At 40.2% G+C, this 19,819-nt stretch overlaps 1 protein-coding gene across 5 annotated transcripts in view; it reads left to right on the top strand.

Moving 5' to 3' along the window:
- The window catches only part of LOC134213244 (chaoptin), an 87,221-nt gene that overhangs the window by 33,019 nt on the left and 34,383 nt on the right, over positions 1-19,819 (top strand). The window contains exons 2-3 of one of the 5 annotated variants that reach the window (XM_062692039.1): positions 14,065-14,121; positions 14,205-14,826. In XM_062692039.1, the coding sequence (XP_062548023.1) occupies positions 14,708-14,826 (119 nt within the window). In that variant the 5' untranslated portion in view covers positions 14,065-14,121; positions 14,205-14,707. The remainder of the gene's footprint in view (positions 1-14,064; positions 14,122-14,204; positions 14,827-19,819) is intronic. The other 4 variants (XM_062692040.1, XM_062692043.1, XM_062692041.1 and 1 more) reach the window with 4 other exon arrangements.

Here is a 19,819-nt window from a genome sequence, read left to right as displayed (position 1 = left end):
CTGTTTCTGAAATTTCCGAAGTTTTTTCTTTGGTTGTTATGAGCATCCTGCAATCTATGCTCAATTTGTTCTATCTGCTCCACATCTATACATTCCTCCTGCAGATAAGTTATCAAGTTTTCCAAACTATCCTCCTTATGTGCTTTGGCTAAGTTTTTCAAGTTTCTATTTTTAAGCCCTCCTAAGAAATGGAGTCGTAAGTTTCTGAGAGCGTATGAATTTTCGCCGCCCCCTCTGTTCGCTTCATATTCATCAATGTGTTGTTTCATAGTAAGCACCCTATCTTTGTAACTTTGAAAGGTCTCTGTTTTCCCTTGTTCCAACGTTTCAATCTTTTGAAACAATTCTTCTAATTTCAATTTTCCTTTGAATTCTCTTTGCAAATTATCTCTAATTTCTACCCAAGTATCGGCATGTATTCGTTTGAAATGCAATGCTGCTGGTCCTTTCAATTTGGATAATATTACATGAATGAGTTCCGTTTCGGTTTCATGGATCTCATTCTGATCATTCCTTGGTGGAATGAATTTTGCAAAATAGTCTGCTTGGAACAAAAGCCATCCAATTCAGCTGCTGTTCCTCGAAATTCTGGAATGCATTTAATTGCTTTTTCTGTGGGGAATTCGTAAGCCATTTTGTTCAAGAATGATTTGTATACCGGCTCAAATTTAACACTAAATTCTTGTAGCTCGTTTAATATCAAAGATTTGGTATCGATTTCAGATTGATCAGCGTTATTTAATGTAGATGATAAAAGATTAGGATCACGTATTGGTCCAAAATATAAATCTGTGCCAGATATGGACACGTTCAGATTCGAAAAATCCTCAATACTAATTGGAAAATGATCTTCACTAACACTCACACGTCTATTCCTCAAATTATGAAATTTTCCTGCTTGAATTTCAGAGTTCTTTTCCGTATTTCTTTTTGTTTTGGTATTTTCTAATATTTGAATACAATTTTCATATTTCTTTTCACAATATCCAGTTTATCTGTTAAATCATTCCAAATTTCAGTTTCGTTTAATTGTTCATATTTTTGGACAATGTTCTCGAATTCTTCTAACGCCGCTTTTTAGATTTCTGTTTTATGAAAATTCCCTGTAAAGACCTGGTTCTGGTTCTATTTTTGTTTAAATTATCGAATTCCTTAAAAAGAATTCTTGAATTTGTTCTAATTGTTCAGAATCTTTTCAAATGAATCGTCCAAACTTGACATTTATTTGAATAATGTCAAAATCAGCAAATATTTTCACTATTGATGATGAGAAATAATATCCAACATGTTTTAAGGCATTCAAATTAAAGAAAAAGGTTTGTTACTTACCATATTAAAATTCCATGTATTATTGTTGTTTCCATATCTAAGACCTGGTGCTCGATCTTGTGGTCGTTTTCTGTATTTTTCTCCGCAAAACCACTTCTACTTATCTGATGTTTGTTCTTATTTTCTTCGGCACTGATTTTCACTTAATCAAAATTAGCGTTCCTCTGTTGCGAAAACAGTCTTTTCCGCTGTCACCATATGAAGCGAGTGGAAATGGAGTGGAATATTAAGACGCTTCTACCACGATATATGAAGTGTTCTAAGCCGACGACGCGGAACTGGTTTTTCGGGTTTTTAGTTCAAACACTCAATTGCAGTTAGAATAAAACTTTATTATTTATGTATCACTTGTTTGTACATTTATAAACTTCTTTACATTTATAAACTTTCATTACACTCATTACAATTAACACCTTCGTATAATTATAAACTCGAATATTTTCGTTTTTCAAACTTTTGCACTATTTCCCGTATGACAATGTCTTTCCCAGAGATACTAACACTTTTATTTATCGATACTTATTCTGAGACTCTAACACCGATTCTCGATTTTACCGCGACGGACATTTAACTGTTCAATTATGTTTTCCACAAAGTTAATTAATTTAAACTTAGATCTCGATTCGTGCACTAGTCACGAGTGTCGAGGTGTCTAAGGACAACCCTGATTCAATTGGAGTATTCGGTAGGCCGGCTAGGGAAACCTAGAAAGCGCCGAATTCCAATAAAGGTGCTGCTGAATATTTGGGACTGACCCCCTGATTCAATTGGAGTGTTCGGTAGGCCGGCTAGGGAAACCTTTACGAAACTTTGCCCCCTTTTTTGGATGTTCCCTTTGAAATTCTCTTGGAAAAATTCTGTTCTCTTTTCACTCTCTAAAACTTATTTCGAGCACACATTCAAGTGGCTACTTCAATTTACTAATGTATTAATTCATATAATTTTTTGTAAAAAATGAGTAGCTCTAAGTCCTGCCCCTTTCTTTACACTTAAACTTGAACATTGCTGTCTCACAGAGTAATGTTCAACAAGTCCCAAATGTTTAATAATGCATGATACTACTAAACCAACGGAGTTGTGAAAACATTCACTTAAAAATCTGTATTCGAACCCAGCATGGGTTCTTTGTAAAACAGCGTACCATACCGCCGATCAATTAACAGCTACCGCTTGTATTACTCTTTGATTTTAAGTATGCTCTTAAAAATCAATCAATCAATATTTTTCTTTCTTTCAACTGAGCTTTGAATTAAATTCCCTTTCCCTAAAGAATCATTACCCCTTCAGGTCGGCTCTTCCTTTTCCCGAACCACTAAGACCCCAATATCAATATTTCTTTTCAAGTTTATATTGGTAAGAACAAAATCATGTTCTCTCTGTTTTCATACTGGGCAACAAACCCCTTTAAATCAATACACCTGTATACGTGTATGTAGATTCAATGAAGACTCTTATTGTCTCTATCATTTTGGCTAAGTTATTATTCCGCGCTCCTCACCCAAACAAATTCTTTCCTTAGTGTCCTATACATATGCGCCAATGCATCATCATCAATGACGATCGCGGCTATGTACCGCTATATCGTGCACTGTCCAATATGTGAGCACGTTTGAACATGTCAATCCACCGCGCTCCAGTTAAGTAAATCTGACTAAGCTGTTTTCGACGGTTTCGCCAAACCGTGATAAGGGTATGCGATATTTCACATAGCTTTTAAATTGATGAAAAGTAAATTAACCCAACAATTGCTACATGCAACATTTTTTAATTTATATTGATTGCTTACTTACTTCGCGTTGAGTAATTGAATATATTCGGCCTTGTTTTTACAATATCTTACTGCCATCAGTATTTAAAATTGTTTTTAGGAAGGTGTCGGCACATAAGGCTGTGCATATCCTTCCATCCCATCGAGTTGAGCATATATAGTAGATTATGCTCAATTGTTTGCGCCGGAAAATCTGAGTAAATATATCGACCATTTCAATTTAACGGTCAAAAGTAACATGAATTATACTGTCAATAGTGATTTTATGTCACATTGACCCTTAATAACGTACTTGTCGTTCCATTACGTTAAGAAAGGTAATGAACGTTTCCTGCGTACAATAATTGCCACTAATAAAATTGAAATATGATGCTCCGTATGTGAATCGCAGGGCGTTGGTCCCTAACCAGTGGCAATGTTTCTGCCTTCTTGTATGTATATTATTTCGTATGCCCGATCGTTTATTTTAATTTGTTTTGGATCAGCTGATCGCATGAAAATAGGTCAGCTGAGTCTGTCTCTAAGTTTTACGCTTTCTTCTATGTTTGGCTTAAAGATTCCTACGATATATCCCGTGATCCGATATGAGGAGTGATGAAGGATCTCAAGGCCGTTCACTAGTCTCATATGGCATGAACGAGGTGAGTCAGACTCACATGGTATGTCAGAAGTGGGAACCTAAGCGAAACGTCCCACAAGGGATGCTAGAGGGAGTGTTAGGTCGAATGACTCGATTAGTATGTGTCAGCGCGAACTGAATGAAAGAGGTGAGCAGTCTCACATGGTACGATAAAGGTGGGCATACAAGTTAATCCCACACGGCATGAGAAGGGTGGGCACAAAAGTTAGTCCCGCACGGCATGAGAAGGGTGGGCACACAAGTCAGACCCATAGGAGCGTTAGCGTGTGTGCAAGCATGGAGTGTATGAGCATGAATCAAGGGTTTGGGTGGGCATACAAGTTAGACCCACATGGCATGAGAAGGGTGGGCACACAAGTTAGACCTGCACGGCATGACAGAGGTGCAACAGAGTATGTAGGGTGTGTTTGAGGGTGCGATAGAGCGAGCACCCAAGTCAGTCTCTGCACGGGACGGGTGCCTGTGTGAGCGAGACCGAGTGAGTACGTTAAGTACTGCCATCCCCCAGAAGTAGTACTGGGAGGTAGTTCCTGGGGGAAACGATGGTGGAGCCCAAGGGAGTTTAGTCGGTATTACCGGTATGGTCGAGTCCGACACTCCAGTACACTTCCGTGTGGTAGTTTGGCAACTACAATGCACGTGTACTGGGTTAGTGTGTAAATGCATTCTCCCTTGTAAAAAAAAAAAAAAAAGAGGGCGGCCCATCAAAAAATTTGAAAAAGTGTTTTTTGAGCCACCTTATTGGGTAGTTGGAGCTTCTTGTAGTTGCATTAAACATTTGATATTAACATTAATTATGAGACAATATTCACCGCACATAGAAACGACCACAACGTAACCATAACTTGACGTCAAGCTAACCGTGTATGTCCTGCGCTCGTGTTCCAAGGGTCGTCACAAGACAACCATCGTTGCATGCCACATTACAATTCATATATCCTTCGTAGTGCTGCCTACATCTCTGGATCACCTCACGCTCGTTCGTAAGAATGTTCCCGTTTATCTCTCTACACATGTCAGACTGCCACGTGAACGATTTTCTTCTTTTAGGGGGAGATCCCCCAGTGACGGACACCTGAGCCATATAACGCAAAACTCTTAATCTATCGGGGTTATGTTGACTGGCACACCGCAAATATAAAATGTGAAAGTTTGTGATTCACACGAACCATATTTGAGCAATTGGTCAAGTTTTTTGACGAAGTATTTTCATTTTTAATTTTGGTGCAAAATTTTATGGTTCATAAAAGTGAACCCTTTAAATATTTAAATATTCAAATATGATCTAATTCCGATTACTTTAGTAGATATGTACATCATTCAGAGTAGTAATATGATGCACTTGCAATGAGTTGTATCTAGGGTGGCCGGTATTGGCCATTTTTGACAAGAATTATTTTGAGCTTTTTAGTGGAATGTCTCGTACTTGACTCGTACTTGAAGTCGAGTCAAGTACGAGACACTGAAGATGACCTTACTGTTGAGGTCGAAATACGTATCTGTCAAGATACAATTAAGTGGTGGAATTAAATGGATTGTACAAACTCGTCTTATGACAAGCATTTTTGACAGTTGTATGTAATAATCAGTATACTGAGCTATTTATCTCCCAATACGCATCGAATTTTGTTGGCATCGGAATTCGCTCTGGTTCAACCGTAGTTGGAGGAATGGTTCCAAGAGCATCGAAAATCAGTATCATCCCTTAATTCTTTCAGTTTCACTGTAGCAGAATTATTTACGGATTTACGGGTCCTGGCGTCAACGTAGTTGACACCGGAAACGCAAGTGTTTTGATCTGCTGAAGTCTCTTCACGAGTTGTTCTTTAGCCGATAAGCCAGAAAAATCATACATAGAGGCATCTTCTTCGTATCGTCAGGTGTGGTCGTTGTTTTAGCATTAAAGACCGCATCAGGAGTGATTAGACGCTTCAAGATCTCGTCCGCTTGCTCAATCAATGTAGCTCTGGATATCTTGAAGAAAATGTCGTTTCTGATCGATTGCTTACCGGCAGGATTATTCGAAAAGCAAAAAGATCGGCTCTTTGGATTCCAATTCTTGGATTCGTTGTTTGAGAGCTTTGAATAAGTTGACGGCAATTTCTGTATCTCAATTTGATAAATGCTCCAACATAAATTGGAGCTGCACTTCGGCTTCATAGTGCAGCTCTCGGCAAAGTAGTTCCACAGCAGCTTGAACAGGTTCGAGGGCCAGCCTACGAGAGGGCTCATCATCACTGATGTTGAATTTGGGCTAAAGCTTCAAATCGATCAGGTTTTTTTCAACGGGCCCCTTCAACTCATAAAATCGTTTGAGCATGGATAAAATGCTATTCCAGCGTGTCTTGGTATCAGCCAACAATCAGAATCCGAGTACCAACCTTCACCGCGGTTAGCTCTTCTTTGCAAATAGAATATCTTTCGGATGCTTGATTTGTCCAATCTTCACATGTGCTTTACTGTTGTATATCCACAGTCAAGCAAGCCCACCTTGATTAATTATTTTAGAGCGTCTTAGGGGAAATGCTACAAGGTTAAAAGACTATTATTCTTCCATGAATAGTGGAAGTAAATGGAAGAATAATAATCTTTCAAGTCAAGTCATCTTTTAAGTGCATATGCACAGCACATGTTTCGAAATGGACAAATTGATATGAAATTTGCGAAAAAGAATCCACGTGTCTTGGAGGGACTCGAACCCTCAACTTCCTACTCTCTAGATAGGAGTGATAACCCCTACACAAGAAGTGTCCGGCGCTGGGGGATCTCCCCCCTTGCCAGCTACCATGTACTTCGTTTTGCTGGTATTGATTGTGAGTCCAATCCTCGTTGTCTTCTTCTTAAAGGGCACAAAAGCCACTTCCACGGCTTGACGATTAATCCCGATAATATCGATATCGTCCGCAAAGCCCAGGAGTATATGCGATCTTGTTAAATCGCTAATTTTGCATACTAGCTCTCCTAATCGCTCCCTCGAGCGCTATATTGAACAGTAGATTCGAGAGTGCATCACCCTGCATTAAGCCATCATCCGCAACCCTTACACTTGATTTCGATCCGTCCAACGTTATACGAATCAGCCGTATCAGTTTCGCCGGTAGACCATGTTTAAGTATAATTTGCCATAATTCATTCCGTTTCACTGAATCGTACGCCGCCTTGAAATCAATAAACAGATGATGTGTCTGCAAGTTATACTCCCGGAATTTATCAAGGATTTGTCTCAGGGTAAACATCCGTCATTGATCGTTGACCCTCATGAAAACCTGCTTGGTATTCGCCGACGAAGGACTCTTCAAGCGGTCTCAATTTGTTGAACAGAATACGGGACATAATTTTATACGCCGAATTAAGGAGGGTAAATCCTCGGTGATTGGCGCACTCCAGTCTGTGCCGTTTCTTAAAGAGAGAGCAAATGAGGCCGTCCAACCAGCTAGCAGGCATTTCCTCGTTTTCCCATATTGTCGACATAATATGGTGCAGAACTTCATTAAGCTGCTCACTGCCATGTTTGAGAAGTTTAGCCGAGAGCTGGTCCGTCCCCGCAGCCTTATTGTTTTTCAGTTCTTTAACAGCTTTTTAACCTCATCTAGTGTAGGTGACTTCACAGCTTGTCCATCGTCGCTAATATTTATTCTGTTCACCGATGCACTGTCCCTTCCACAATTCAACAAAATTTTGAAGTGTTGCTTCCATCTGCCAGCCACTTCGGTTTTATATGTCAGCAAGTTCCCTTGTTGGTCGTTGCACATGACGGGATATGGCTCCATTTTTTCCTGCGCCTCACTAATAACTTGTTCTTCGTACTCTTTTTTCTTCCTGCCCTGGGTTCGTTTTTCGGCTGCTCTTGCTTCCTTGTACCGATCTCTATTCGATCGGGTACCTAACACCAACATCCGGCTTCTGGCAACGTTCTTCTCGTCTGTCACTCTCTGATACTCCACATCGAACCAACCCGTCCTGGGTCGCCTCTGTGCAGTGCCTACCACTTCTCGTGCTGTTGTGCTCACCGCTCCATGGATCGACTCCCATAGATCGTTGATGTTGTCGCTAACGTTGATTGCACTTATCCGTTCGTCGAGCTTCTGGCGGTACTCAGCCGATACTCCTTCCGCCGACAATCGCTGGATATTGTAACGCATAGTTCGCTGCGATCTTTCGTTCGATACAGTTGACAACCGTGATCGAATTTTACTGACAACGAGGTAGTGATCAGAGTCAATGTTCGGACCTCTGAATGTCCGCACATCGATAACATCCGAGAAATGGCGCCCATTCACCAGAACATGGTCTATTTGGTTGCAAGTTTCACCATTTGGGTGTCTCCAGGTGTGCTTTGGGATGTTCTTTTGTACAAAGTAGGTGCTACTGATGGCCATCCCTCTGGCAGCAGCGAAATTTACTAGCCGTAGGCCGTTGTCGCTGGTAGCGGGTGAAGGCTCTCCCTACCGATTATGGGACGGAAAAAGTCCTCTCTACCAACCTGAGCGTTAGCGTCTCCGATAACAATTTTCACGTCATGCTTTGGGCACTCTCCATAGCCTTTGTCAAGACATTCATAAAACGTGTCCTTCACGTCGTCGGATTTATCGTTTGTCGGTGCGTAAACGTTGATTAGGCTGTAATTGAAGAATTTGCCCCGTATCCTCAACATACAGATTCGTTCGCTAATGGGTTTCCACCGCATCACTCGCTTCATCTGCTTGCCCATCACTACGAAACCAACTACATTCTCTGCGCCGCTGAAATAGATGTTATACTTGAATGCAGTGTTGGTCGTGGGGTCCACGGCTCGCAATTCACTCGCAATATTGTTTTGTTGCACTGTAGTCTTGTGTCGTACTGTCGTTTATGTTTTCTATTTCTATTTTCGTGGATTTTGTCTTATAATAAAAATCTTTCAAAATTTTCACTAACAATCACGGACCCTGTTCAACAACAAGCCATTTAATGTTTTGGTTTGTTATGATTCTACGGATTCTACGTTATGTGTTCGGACGTTTTACTTTTTAATCATGTATTCTTCAGCATATTGTGCTTGGAATGCAATAGTATGAATAATCTAGCGACATGTATTGAAAATTATATGAAAAAAATTGTTTTAAGCCCTAGTAATCGAAAAATAAACAGGTAAAATTGATGATGCGACATTGGAATGTTCAACGCGAAGCAAACAGGCTCCCGGTAAATGCTAAAGCAGATAAACACGAGCAAAACAGCTGACTGGATCTACAAGGGGGAAGTTGGGGAGATTTGGGGAGACTTGATCACCCCCTGTTTTATCGAAAAAGCAGGTTTGTTCTAGCGTACTTTTTAGTATAGATCCTCTAGACCAGCGGTTCTCAACCTTTTTCTTGAGAGGTACCCCTTCGAACTTTTGCATAAGTTGAGGTACCCCCTCTCGAAATTAGGCTTCCAATCCTCTTGAAAGAATAATTCCGAGCCCTTTTAAAAGAAGCTCCTTTCAGTTTTTGAATCCCTTTAAAGTAGGCTTCCGTGCCTCTTAATTAGAGGCTTTTGAGCCTCTTGTAGAGAGGCTTCCGAGCCTCTTGAAGGCAGTTTTCGAGCAACTTAAAAAAAGTCTTCCTTTGCATCTTAAAAGGACGCTTCCAAGCCTCTTAAAAAAATAATTCCGAGCCTCTTGAAAGGAGGCTTCCGAACCACTTGAAAGGGGACTTCCGAGCCTCTTAAAAGGAGGCTTACGAGCCTTTTGTAATGAGGCAACCTAACCTCTTGAAAGGAGGCTTCCAAGCCTCACAAAAGGAGCCTTCCGAGCCTCTTGAAAGGAGGCTTCTGAGCCTCTTGTAAGGGGGCATTGGAGCCTCTTGAAAGAAGCCTCATGAAAGGATCTTGAAAGGAAGCTTCTGAGCCTCTTGAAAGCAGCCTCTTTTGAGTCTCTAGAAAAGGTGGCTTTTGAGCCTCTAGAAATAAAGGCTTTTGCGCTTCTTGAAAGGAGGCTTCCGAGCCTCTTGAAAGGAGGCTTACGAGCATCTTGGAAGGAAGCTTCCGAGCCTCTTGAAAGAAGGATTTCAAGCCTCTTGAAAGCAGCCTTCCGAGCCTTTTGGAAGGAGCCTTCTGGGGCTCTTAGAAGGAGGCTTTTGAACATCTTGAAAGGAGGCTTCTGAGCCTGGAAGGAGGTTTTTGAGCCACTTAAAAGGAGTCTTTCTTTGCATCTTAAAAGGAGGCTTTTGAGCCTCTAGAAAAGAAGGCGTTTGAGCTTCTTGAAAGGAGGCTCCCGAGCCTCTTGAAAGGAAGAGGCTTCCGAGCCCCTTGAAAGTAGACTTCTGAGCCTCTTGAAAGGACGCTTCCGAGCCTTTTAAAGGAGGCTTTCGAGCCTCTTGAAAGGATGCGTTTGAGTCTCTTGAAAGGAAACTTCACACTTAACTCATTTCACAGTATTCGGTAAATTTTACCGAAATCTCAGCATCAGAACTGTTGGGTAATCATTTAACAGATTTGTTGTAATTCTTTCCATTGTTCAACTGTCAAAATCACCAAAAATCAGTAAAATTATTTACCGAACAGTTCTGCTGTTGAGATTTCGGTAAAATTTTACCGAATTCGGTGATTTATTTTAAGTGTGTTCCGAGCCTCTTGAAAGGAGGCTTCTGAGCCTGGAAGGCAGTTTTTGAGCCACTCTAAAGGAGTCTTCCTTTTCATCTTAAAAGGACGCTTCCAAGCTTCTTGAATGAAGAATTCCGAACCTCTTGAATGGCGGCTTCCGAACCACTTGAAAGTAGACTTCTGAGCATCTTGAAAGAAGGCTTACGAGCCTCTTGAAAGGAGGCAACCTACCCAGTCAACACAAAATCGTATATGATGCCTTATAAGATGCTAAAGTGGACGCGATATAGATACTTCCCCATACAACATGTACGTATATCGCTTCCACTTAAGCATTTTATCTTGCATCATTAACGATTTTGTGTTGATTGGGTAACCACTTGAAAGGAGGTTTCCGAACCTCTTGAAAAGAGGCTTCCGAGCCTCTTGAAAGGGGGCTTCCGAGCCTCTTAAAAAAAGCCTTCCGAGCTTCTTGAAAATAGGCTTCCGAGCCTCTTGAGAGAAGGCTTCCGAGCCTCTTGAAAAGTCTTGAAAGGAGACTACCGCGTCTTACGAGCCTCTTGAAAGGAGACAACCTATCCACTTGAAAGGAGGCTTCTAAAGTGCCCAGGAGGCTTCCGAGCCTCTTGAAAGGAGGCCTTCGAGCTGCTTGGAAGAAGGCTTCCAAGATGCGTAGAAAGGTGCTTCTCTTGCAACGAAGTAACCGAACACTAGTGAAAAAAAATTATTTTGTTCATTCGACGTTTTGCACGTTCGATATTTTGTTCCGCAGCCTTTCATACATTGTGCTGGTTGTAGAAGACAGAATCCAATTGGAATTTATTGATCGCATTGCATATTATGTACAATATAAATTTTTGAAATAAAAATACACAATTATCAAAACTGTACCAATGAGTTTTGATTGAATTTATAATACGTCCGCCATTACGCATTTTTGTCCGAGGTACCCCCTAGGGCCAGCGAAGGTACCCCCAGGGGTACATGTACCCCAGGTTGAGAACCGCTGCTCTAGACAAATGACCTTTATGTGGTGAGTTATTTTTTTGGATTGACAACCTTATTTATTCTGCAGGGCGGTTTGTATGTTTTGACCTTCCTAAAGATTTTTTTATTGGCCACGCAAAATTTGAACAACTTTTCATAACAATGACCAAATGGTCAAAGTTTTAGGATATTTTGATTTGAAGTTATTGCCTCAATATGTGGACACTTGATCCCTCATTAGTCATCCATACAAGAATTTGGCGAACAAATTCAAAGAAATATAAATCTGTTCTCAAGCTTCTAATTCTTTGTAGATTTGACAGATATGATGAAGGGTTGACAGGAAAAATTATTTATTGCGAAGATATCATAGAAAGGGGATCAAGCCTCCCTAAATTTTTAAACTGCATTTATTCGAACTGAATTGGGTGGGATACTGTAAATTTCACTCATAGTTTAAACTATTTTTCAAACTTGAGTAGGCCTGCTTTCAACAAAAATTGAGTAAAATTTCCGTGAGAAAGAAAGAGTGGGCAATTTCACTCAGTCACTAATAAGGTGAAAGTTAGCGTGAAGACCAATGGAAAGCGATAACTCACTTCTTCCAAGTAAATAAAAATGAACTAGAGAGCTCCCAAGCTATGCAAATTTCTAAAGGGGTACCATCAAAGACAAATGTTGAGAATCGCTGCTAATCAAACCCTTCCCAGTCAACACAAGATCGTACACATCTCCATACAACATGTACGTATATCGCCTCCACTTTAGCATCTTGTACGGCATCATATACGATTTTGTGTTGACTGGGTTGAGTGTAATGTTCAAGAGAAAACCTAAAAGCCTGCTTCATTCCCTCTAAAGTCACAAACAAGACAGGCGCTTCCCAACACTCGATTTCAACCCATAGTGTTATACTTATGATCTGCTTATGAAAGCCGGCACGTAAAAAAATAACCTTATATATTATGACAAAAAACCATTCGAAAATACTTATACTCTTCATTATGCCACCTAATGAATGATCCCATATCAAAAAGCTAATAACATTCATATGTTAATGAAAAGTATAAGTTTCCGAATGTATGTGACTAATGCGATGTATAAGTTTTGTCAAAAAAGTATTAGAAATATTAATAATAAACAACATTAAATTTTTTTACGTGGGTTGGCTTTCGTCAACGAAAAACTCCTCAAATTGTCTCCCTCAGTTATTAGGATGTACGAAAGTATTCTGTAATCGATACCTTAAGCGAATTATAACCTGCACCTTTTCTTGTACTTAGGACATATGAGGTCATTCATCGTAGGCAATGCTTTATACGTGCATTAGAGCTTCCCGTATCAAGATTGAATTTTTTAGGACTCCTGTAGCGTATTTGGGTCATGGTCTGGATTCCTAGTCCCTCCATCAAACCCTCGTCAGTCATCGGATATGCAGCCAATATAGTGACGTTTTGAGGAACTCGCCCTACAGACACGCGGCTGCTTGATAAAGGCTGACTAAGTCACTAATTGTTTCTCCAACATACCCAAAACATTGGCAACCGAGCAACGCAATGATAATTCGATTTACCCATAATGTGAATATTAGCAATATATTATTGAGTTTTTCTGCAGTTAGCTTGTTATATTTGTTAACTATTGCGTGAGGTAAAAATTTCCACGAAAAGCGTTACAGCTGATTGGTTAAAGCAGTATTTGACATCTTTCACAACAAAATTTGAACAAGGCATATAGTGGTTTAAACTGGAAATATGATGGAATAAAACATATAGTTATTATCTGTATATATGTATAAAGAAATATGAAAAGGTCTGTGTTCGTATCCGTATAACTCGAAAATGGCTGGATGGATTTTCTTCATTCGTTCAACAGATATGTTCGTTATACTTATAGTTTCCGACGGGTCTAATAATATTTTATTGAGTTGAGTTAATCGTGAAAACTTAAAATTGCGAATTTGTGCCCACTATAAAGTAACGTCTGCCGGGTCAACTAGTAATAAAATGATTATAATCAGCTAAAAATCGTTGATGAATATTATCAAATTAATTTTCGATGTAGTAGTTGATTCCCAACATTATTTTGCATGTAGAGGGAAGCGATGAAAAAAATCGCTTCTTGTAGTTTCGCACATATGACCTTAACGAAATTGATTCGGTGCTAAAAATTAAAACACTACATGGCTTGTTACGATGTGGTGCACGATTAATTTTGGAAGCAGCGAGAAATGCTAGTAGCTTTACGGAGATTTTATTTTCACTTTTCAGCAAGATGCATTTACAGTCGCCTAGTGGTTTTTTAGTCGACCCATTGAGCAAATGGGCTCGTTTCGAAACGGAATTGTGTAAAAGTACGCCTTACACACTAGGAAAGCGTCGGAATTGTGATGTAGTTCGGCTTGTTCGGAAGTGCGGCATGCGGAGTACATGATTTGCAAACTGTACTCGCCTTTGTAAAGCTAGCGTTGAGTAAGCCATGTGAACGCCCTCGACTGGTTCGATAGACCGATTATGACGGTAATCTAATTTATGATGGCAGCCAATGTTAATAGAGTGGAGTTAGATTCATACTTACTTCTTACATAGCTAACGTTGGTTTGAATGAAATTGGTTTCTTTATGAAAACTGAATCAGAAGAATTTATATTGGACAATTATGCGTAAAACAAGTCCTCCGTAGAAATGGGAAATGGTTGAAAAGTACTTGTTTTAATGCTTTGTTAAGTCACGTCATAATTGCAGTACATATTTTGAATAAAACTTTACCACGTATAGAATCCGTTTCTCACTATTTCCATAACTATTGGTATCGCATACATAGTACGACAAAAGGTTAGTTACTTTCAATTTCATTCAATTCTGTACGGAACGTTTACCTGTATCTAAATACGTGTTGTTATTATCCATCGCAATAGTCACCGTGGGCAAGAGGTTTGATTCAATTCAGCGCCAATCGACGTGCCTCTCGGAACTGAAGTGAATGGTGCCTACATGTAGTTAAACTACATACCATGTTAATGTGCTACTAGGAAGAGTTTTTGTTCTCCGCTGCCAGCAGCAGAGTAGCGACGCATGGCAGGGAGCCGTTTCCCATCGGCGCGCGACTGTCGCTGCTTCTGCGAGCATGATCTTGAAGGTCGCCACACCGATTTACTGCATGACTGACGACGCCCGTCGACGACCGGTTGCTGTTGAACCGTAGAGTGACTTCAAATGAGAGACTACGCCTAAGCAGTGTGTTGTTGCTTCGGTTGCTGCTCATGCTGATCAATGTGCAAAGTGGTGGTGTTATTATATGAAAGTAATACGGATAAAAAGTGAATTAACGATAGAGTAGAAGGAAGGAAAATACCAGCAGGAAACTGGCTAATTGTGCGGACGGTGACGGCAACGGAGTGTCTTGAATTGGTCGTACAAGATGCTCGGACGACAAGCTGTGGGTTTGTTGGGAGCAATCGTTTTCATCCTTATCGGTGTACTGAGGTTCACCAGTGCTGAGTATATTCCACCAGGACCCAAGTATACATGCCCGGAAAAGTGAGTATCGCCATGATTAGATTTAATTGCCGACATTTTTTATCGTTATGATACTACAACGCTATATTTACATAAAATATTATGCTTATGGGAACTATAGCATCTGGCGAAATAGATAAATGCATAGAATAGTGGCTTAAAGGGTGAAAAACTATTTTTTAGCAGCCCTTTTATTCTTCTGTCAGGACAAAAATCCATCTTTAATAACACCATAAAATACAGATTTGGTTCCATCCTCTCCTACTTACATGAGGAACATGAATTAGTTACAATTAATCAAAACGTCCCTCCGAAAAATCTGAAGTTGGCTGGGTTCGACTCCCGGTCCGGTTTAGGAAATTATCCGGTTGGAAATTTTCTCGGCTTCCCTGGGCATAAAGTATCATCAGGCTAGCCTCATGATATACGATATACATTCGCAAAATGGACGATTTCGACTTGATCTGTGTCATGCATGCTTACTGCTGAAGAGCATGAGCATGAGCATTATGACCGCACAATTCGTAGTTGCTACTCCGTGATTGACTGAACTTGCGAAATTGTACAGAGAACACAATGAATGGGGCTTGGGATTAGCTACCCATTCTCAATGTACACGTTTCGGGAGCTCAAATATTCAAAGTCAATAACGGCGCCGGCCACGTCCTTACGGTCATATAGGAATGGAAGGATTGTTAGTCCGACTCTCGTTGCTACTAGAGACCGAGTATACCTCTGCATCTCCACGATTGTCTGGGGATAGGATATCGTCTTAGTTACAAAGGATAATTTATCTGGATTCACTTTGGTAAGCGATGCGATCTATGGGATGGGAAATAACACTATTACGAGTTAAAAGCTAAAAAACATGCACGCCCGGTGGCATATGAAAGCTAAGGAGATTCGCGTTTTGGACGACCGCACGGAAGCGCAGCACTCTGTACTCACTTGCTCGATGGCTACAGCAAACTATTGAAGAACTCGCTTTTTTCGACCGCGCGTGATATGCGCATGAACCACAGAACACAAGATAGATATTTTATTTCTTTCCCGACGACTAAAACACGCACTGCACTTACTTGTTCGATAGCTACTCTTATTACCGGCCGCGCAATGCAGAGCACAATATTTCGGCCGATCGCGTCATCATTCTGCAGTCCGAAACAAGAGAAATCACGCACTGAACTGATTTTTATTACCGGCCGCGCAATGCAGAACAAAATATTTCGGCCGATCGCGTCATCGTTCTGCAGTCCGAAACAAGAGAAATCTCGCACTGAACTGATTTTTATTACCGGCCGCGCAGAGCAGAACAAAATATTTCGGCCGATCGCGTCATCGTTCTGCAGTCCGAAACAAGAGAAATCACGCACTGAACTGATTTTTATTACCGGCCGCGCAATGCAGAACAAAATATTTCGGCCGATCGCGTCATCGTTCTGCAATCCGAAAAACAAGAGAAATCACGCACTGAACTGATTTTTATTACCGGCCGCGCAATGCAGAACAAAATATTTCGGCCGATCGCGTCATCGTTCTGCAGTCCGAAACAAGAGAAATCACGCACTGAACTCTGTCATGCATGCTTACTGCTGAAGAAATTACAAATATGAGAAACAAAGCAATGTGCACTCTAATTATTTGTTTTTGATTGATATTGATATGGGCAAGTGTAATGAATTCAAGAAGCAGTAAGGGAACATCCATAAATTGCGTAACATTTAGATGAAGGAGGGGAGTCGCCTGGAGTGTGACGATCGATACAAAATTTTCAGATGCTTCATACAAAAAGTTTGACATAGAAGGATGGGGAGTGTCCCCACTTTGGTAGGGTAATGCGTATGCTGCTTCAGCAGAGAGCGAGTGATCTGCTCGTTTTGAGGCGTCCCCACTATTGTCAACTCGAAGCACGGCAGAAGTTTGGGTGTGAACTGCGCATGCTGAGGAAGGAGTGTCGTAGCGTAGTAAATATCGTTGATTGGTCCCTAAATACCGCTATTAACACCTCGAGACATTCCAGTGGAGCGTTAGAGTGAGCACCCAAAATTTGTCTCATATAGGGTGAGTGCCATTTGGAGAAGCTGCTTCGGCGGCAGGGTGGTAGGGGATTGAATCCGCACACCCGCAGTGACGCACAATTCGTGCATGGGGAGCGCCCCTACTTCGGTAGGGTAGCGCGTGGTCTGCTTCGACAGAAGAGTGAGTGATCGGCCTGTGCTGAGCAAGGAGTGTCGTAGCGCGTAACCGATATGGTCACCCCGAGGCATGGCTGAAGGTTGTGCATAGATTGTGGTTATTGCTACAAATTAGATTTGTTCAAATCAAAAAAATATATCTTAAAATCAACCGGTCAACTGGTATTCACATTTCTTATGCCTAGATAGACTTCTGGTGAAAATTTCTGCTCAATTGGTTGAAATTTAGGTGTGATTCAAATCGATTTAGCGTTTTCGGCATGATTTTGGGATGAACAAAATTCATTGCAACAACAACTAAATGAAAGCCATACCTATCTTCGAAAACTTTGTAAAACATTGCATTGTTTTATAATCGGAACAGATCTTCTATGTGTTTTAGCAGATTATCAATATTTTTCATTGATAAAAGGCCTATGAAATCTACATCCAGATATTTTTTTTGGATTGAATTTGTCGGGAAGTTGCAGCTACATATTCATTTTAGTCCGGTAATAAATCTTAAGTGGGTATCAAATAAAATTTGTAGAAAATTTAGAAGTGGATTCACATTTTAATTTGCTTAAGAACAATCCTCACGGAATCCAAAAACAATACTCGCGTTTTCTAGCGAACACCACTAAATACGAAAGCAACGCACAACTGTCATTTTTAATATTCCACGCATGCTGCGACGCAGCAAAGCTAAACTAATAAAAAGGACAGTCGTTCGTTGCGTCCGTATTGAGTGGTGTGCCCTTGAAAACGCTAGTAGTTTTAAATTTGGATTCTGTGAGGTTTGTCCTTAATTGATTGCCTTATTTTAAAGACTTGCACGCTGGCAAGCATTTCCATCGAACAAGTTACCATTGTTTTTCAATGATCGTCGTTAAATATTTTTGGTTGAGACCTGAGATGTTGAGACAAAGCAATCATTGCTGCCTTGGTAGAATGTCGTTCAACCGTAACATCATGCTGCAACGGCAATCGTATCTGGTGCAGTTGGTAGAGAGTTCGCCAGTTGGTAGGGAGTTCGGCTAATAGACACAGCGCCATGAATCGAATCGAATAGAAATTAGCATAGCATAGCATATGTGATTGTACAAATCGTGGGTGGCTATACAATGCTCAATTGAGCAATCTACTGTATATTGTCGCAAATTGGTACTTGGGATTAGTACCTTTTCCTATACAGTTTCCTATAGCAGTTGTATACCTGGCCACGTCCTTACAATCACGGAAAGAAGAGAAGGAATGTTAATTCAACATCTATTAGTGAAGATGCAGGGACCTCATACTACCTTCATAGATGTCTTGGGAAGGAAAATTTGTGTTAGTGTGTAAGCTGAATAATGGGGAGCTCTATGCGACAGTATAGAGCGTTTGTCAATAATAGTACATGCTGAAAAAATATTAAAATATATTCATTAATTTACTTACGAACCGTCCAAAGGAGGACAAAGTAACCTGGATTTTACAAATGTTTCGCATTAACAAAACACGTTCAACCGCACAATTATTCACCGAACATTAAAATCAGAACCAAAAACTCGGATTTTACGAATGTTCTAAATCCTACCTGAACCACGTCCGATCACGCACCAATTGTTTACTCACTCGGCCGCGCGAACTATCTGCTTACTGAGCAGAAACACGACAAAACAGGCACTGACGGCCGCGCAATGCAAAACACAATATTTCGGCAAATCTCGTGATCGTTCTGCTGTCCGAACAAAAGCCAACACGCACTGAATTGATTAACTTTATTAATACCGGCCGCGCAATGCAAAACACAAAATTTCGGCAAATCGTGCGATCGTTCTACCGTCCGAAACAAGAGCCAACACGCACTGAACTCATGAATCGAATCCCATAGAAATTGAACATAAATTTTGATTGTAAATTTTTTATTTATACCAGTTGACGGGTCGATTTTAATTTTTTTAATTTGAACAGATCTACTTTGCCGTTCGAAATAGGGTAACGGCTGTATTTTGGATCGGGCTCATATTTTGAACCATACCTAGCTGAATTTTGCATTTTTATCACACAAAACTAAATAAAACATTCAACATTTAAATTTTATTGCAAAAAGAAACAATCCATAAGGTATCTCCTACATTTGTTTCTTATAAAATATAGCCATTATTAAGAATATTTTCATGTATTTATCCATTCCGGCTAGATTAGAGCAAAACCAAGACGATATTGTAAAATGGAATTCAACTTTCAAAAGCTGTAAGTTTATTTGTACATAGATTTAAAACATGTGAATGATGTCGTTGACGTATTAGAACCTAATTGAAGCAGTTTCAGACCTGAAGCATAACATTGCAAGTTTAAAAACAGTATTTTGAGGCATGTCCAAAATAGGTTCATTATTCATTGAACCGAACATATCCTTGACATATCTTCTTTTTAAGTTCTAGATCTCTTAAATTTTTGCCTATTTGCTACCAGAGGTGAGCCAGCCAAGAGCTGAAGGCCTCTTATCTTAAATGAAGAAAATAATAATAATAATAACTTTTGTTTATACCAACCATTTATTTCTCTAATATCAAACCATTGGTTAATTACAGTTCATACCGAATTTATAAATTACCGTTCATTGATGTAAGTCCTAGAAAAATGTCGTTTAAACCAACATGTAACTGTTTTAATTATTTCCATACGAAAATAGTTAAGAAAGCTCCATGACAAGAACCAAACTTTACTAGAGCTCTCCGTCCGTTCTGCTTGCCAATGGAACAGAGTCCCGTGTTCTACGATTATGTTTCGATTGGAAAAAGTATGTGCAAGGAGCAAGGAAGAACCGAGCAACCCACTACTATCAAGGATGC

Source organism: Armigeres subalbatus, chromosome 2 (genome assembly GCF_024139115.2).
Source record: "Armigeres subalbatus isolate Guangzhou_Male chromosome 2, GZ_Asu_2, whole genome shotgun sequence".
NCBI lineage: Eukaryota > Metazoa > Arthropoda > Insecta > Diptera > Culicidae > Armigeres > Armigeres subalbatus.
Note: the sequence above shows the minus strand (reverse complement) of the source record. Positions and strands in the feature narration are given on the sequence as shown.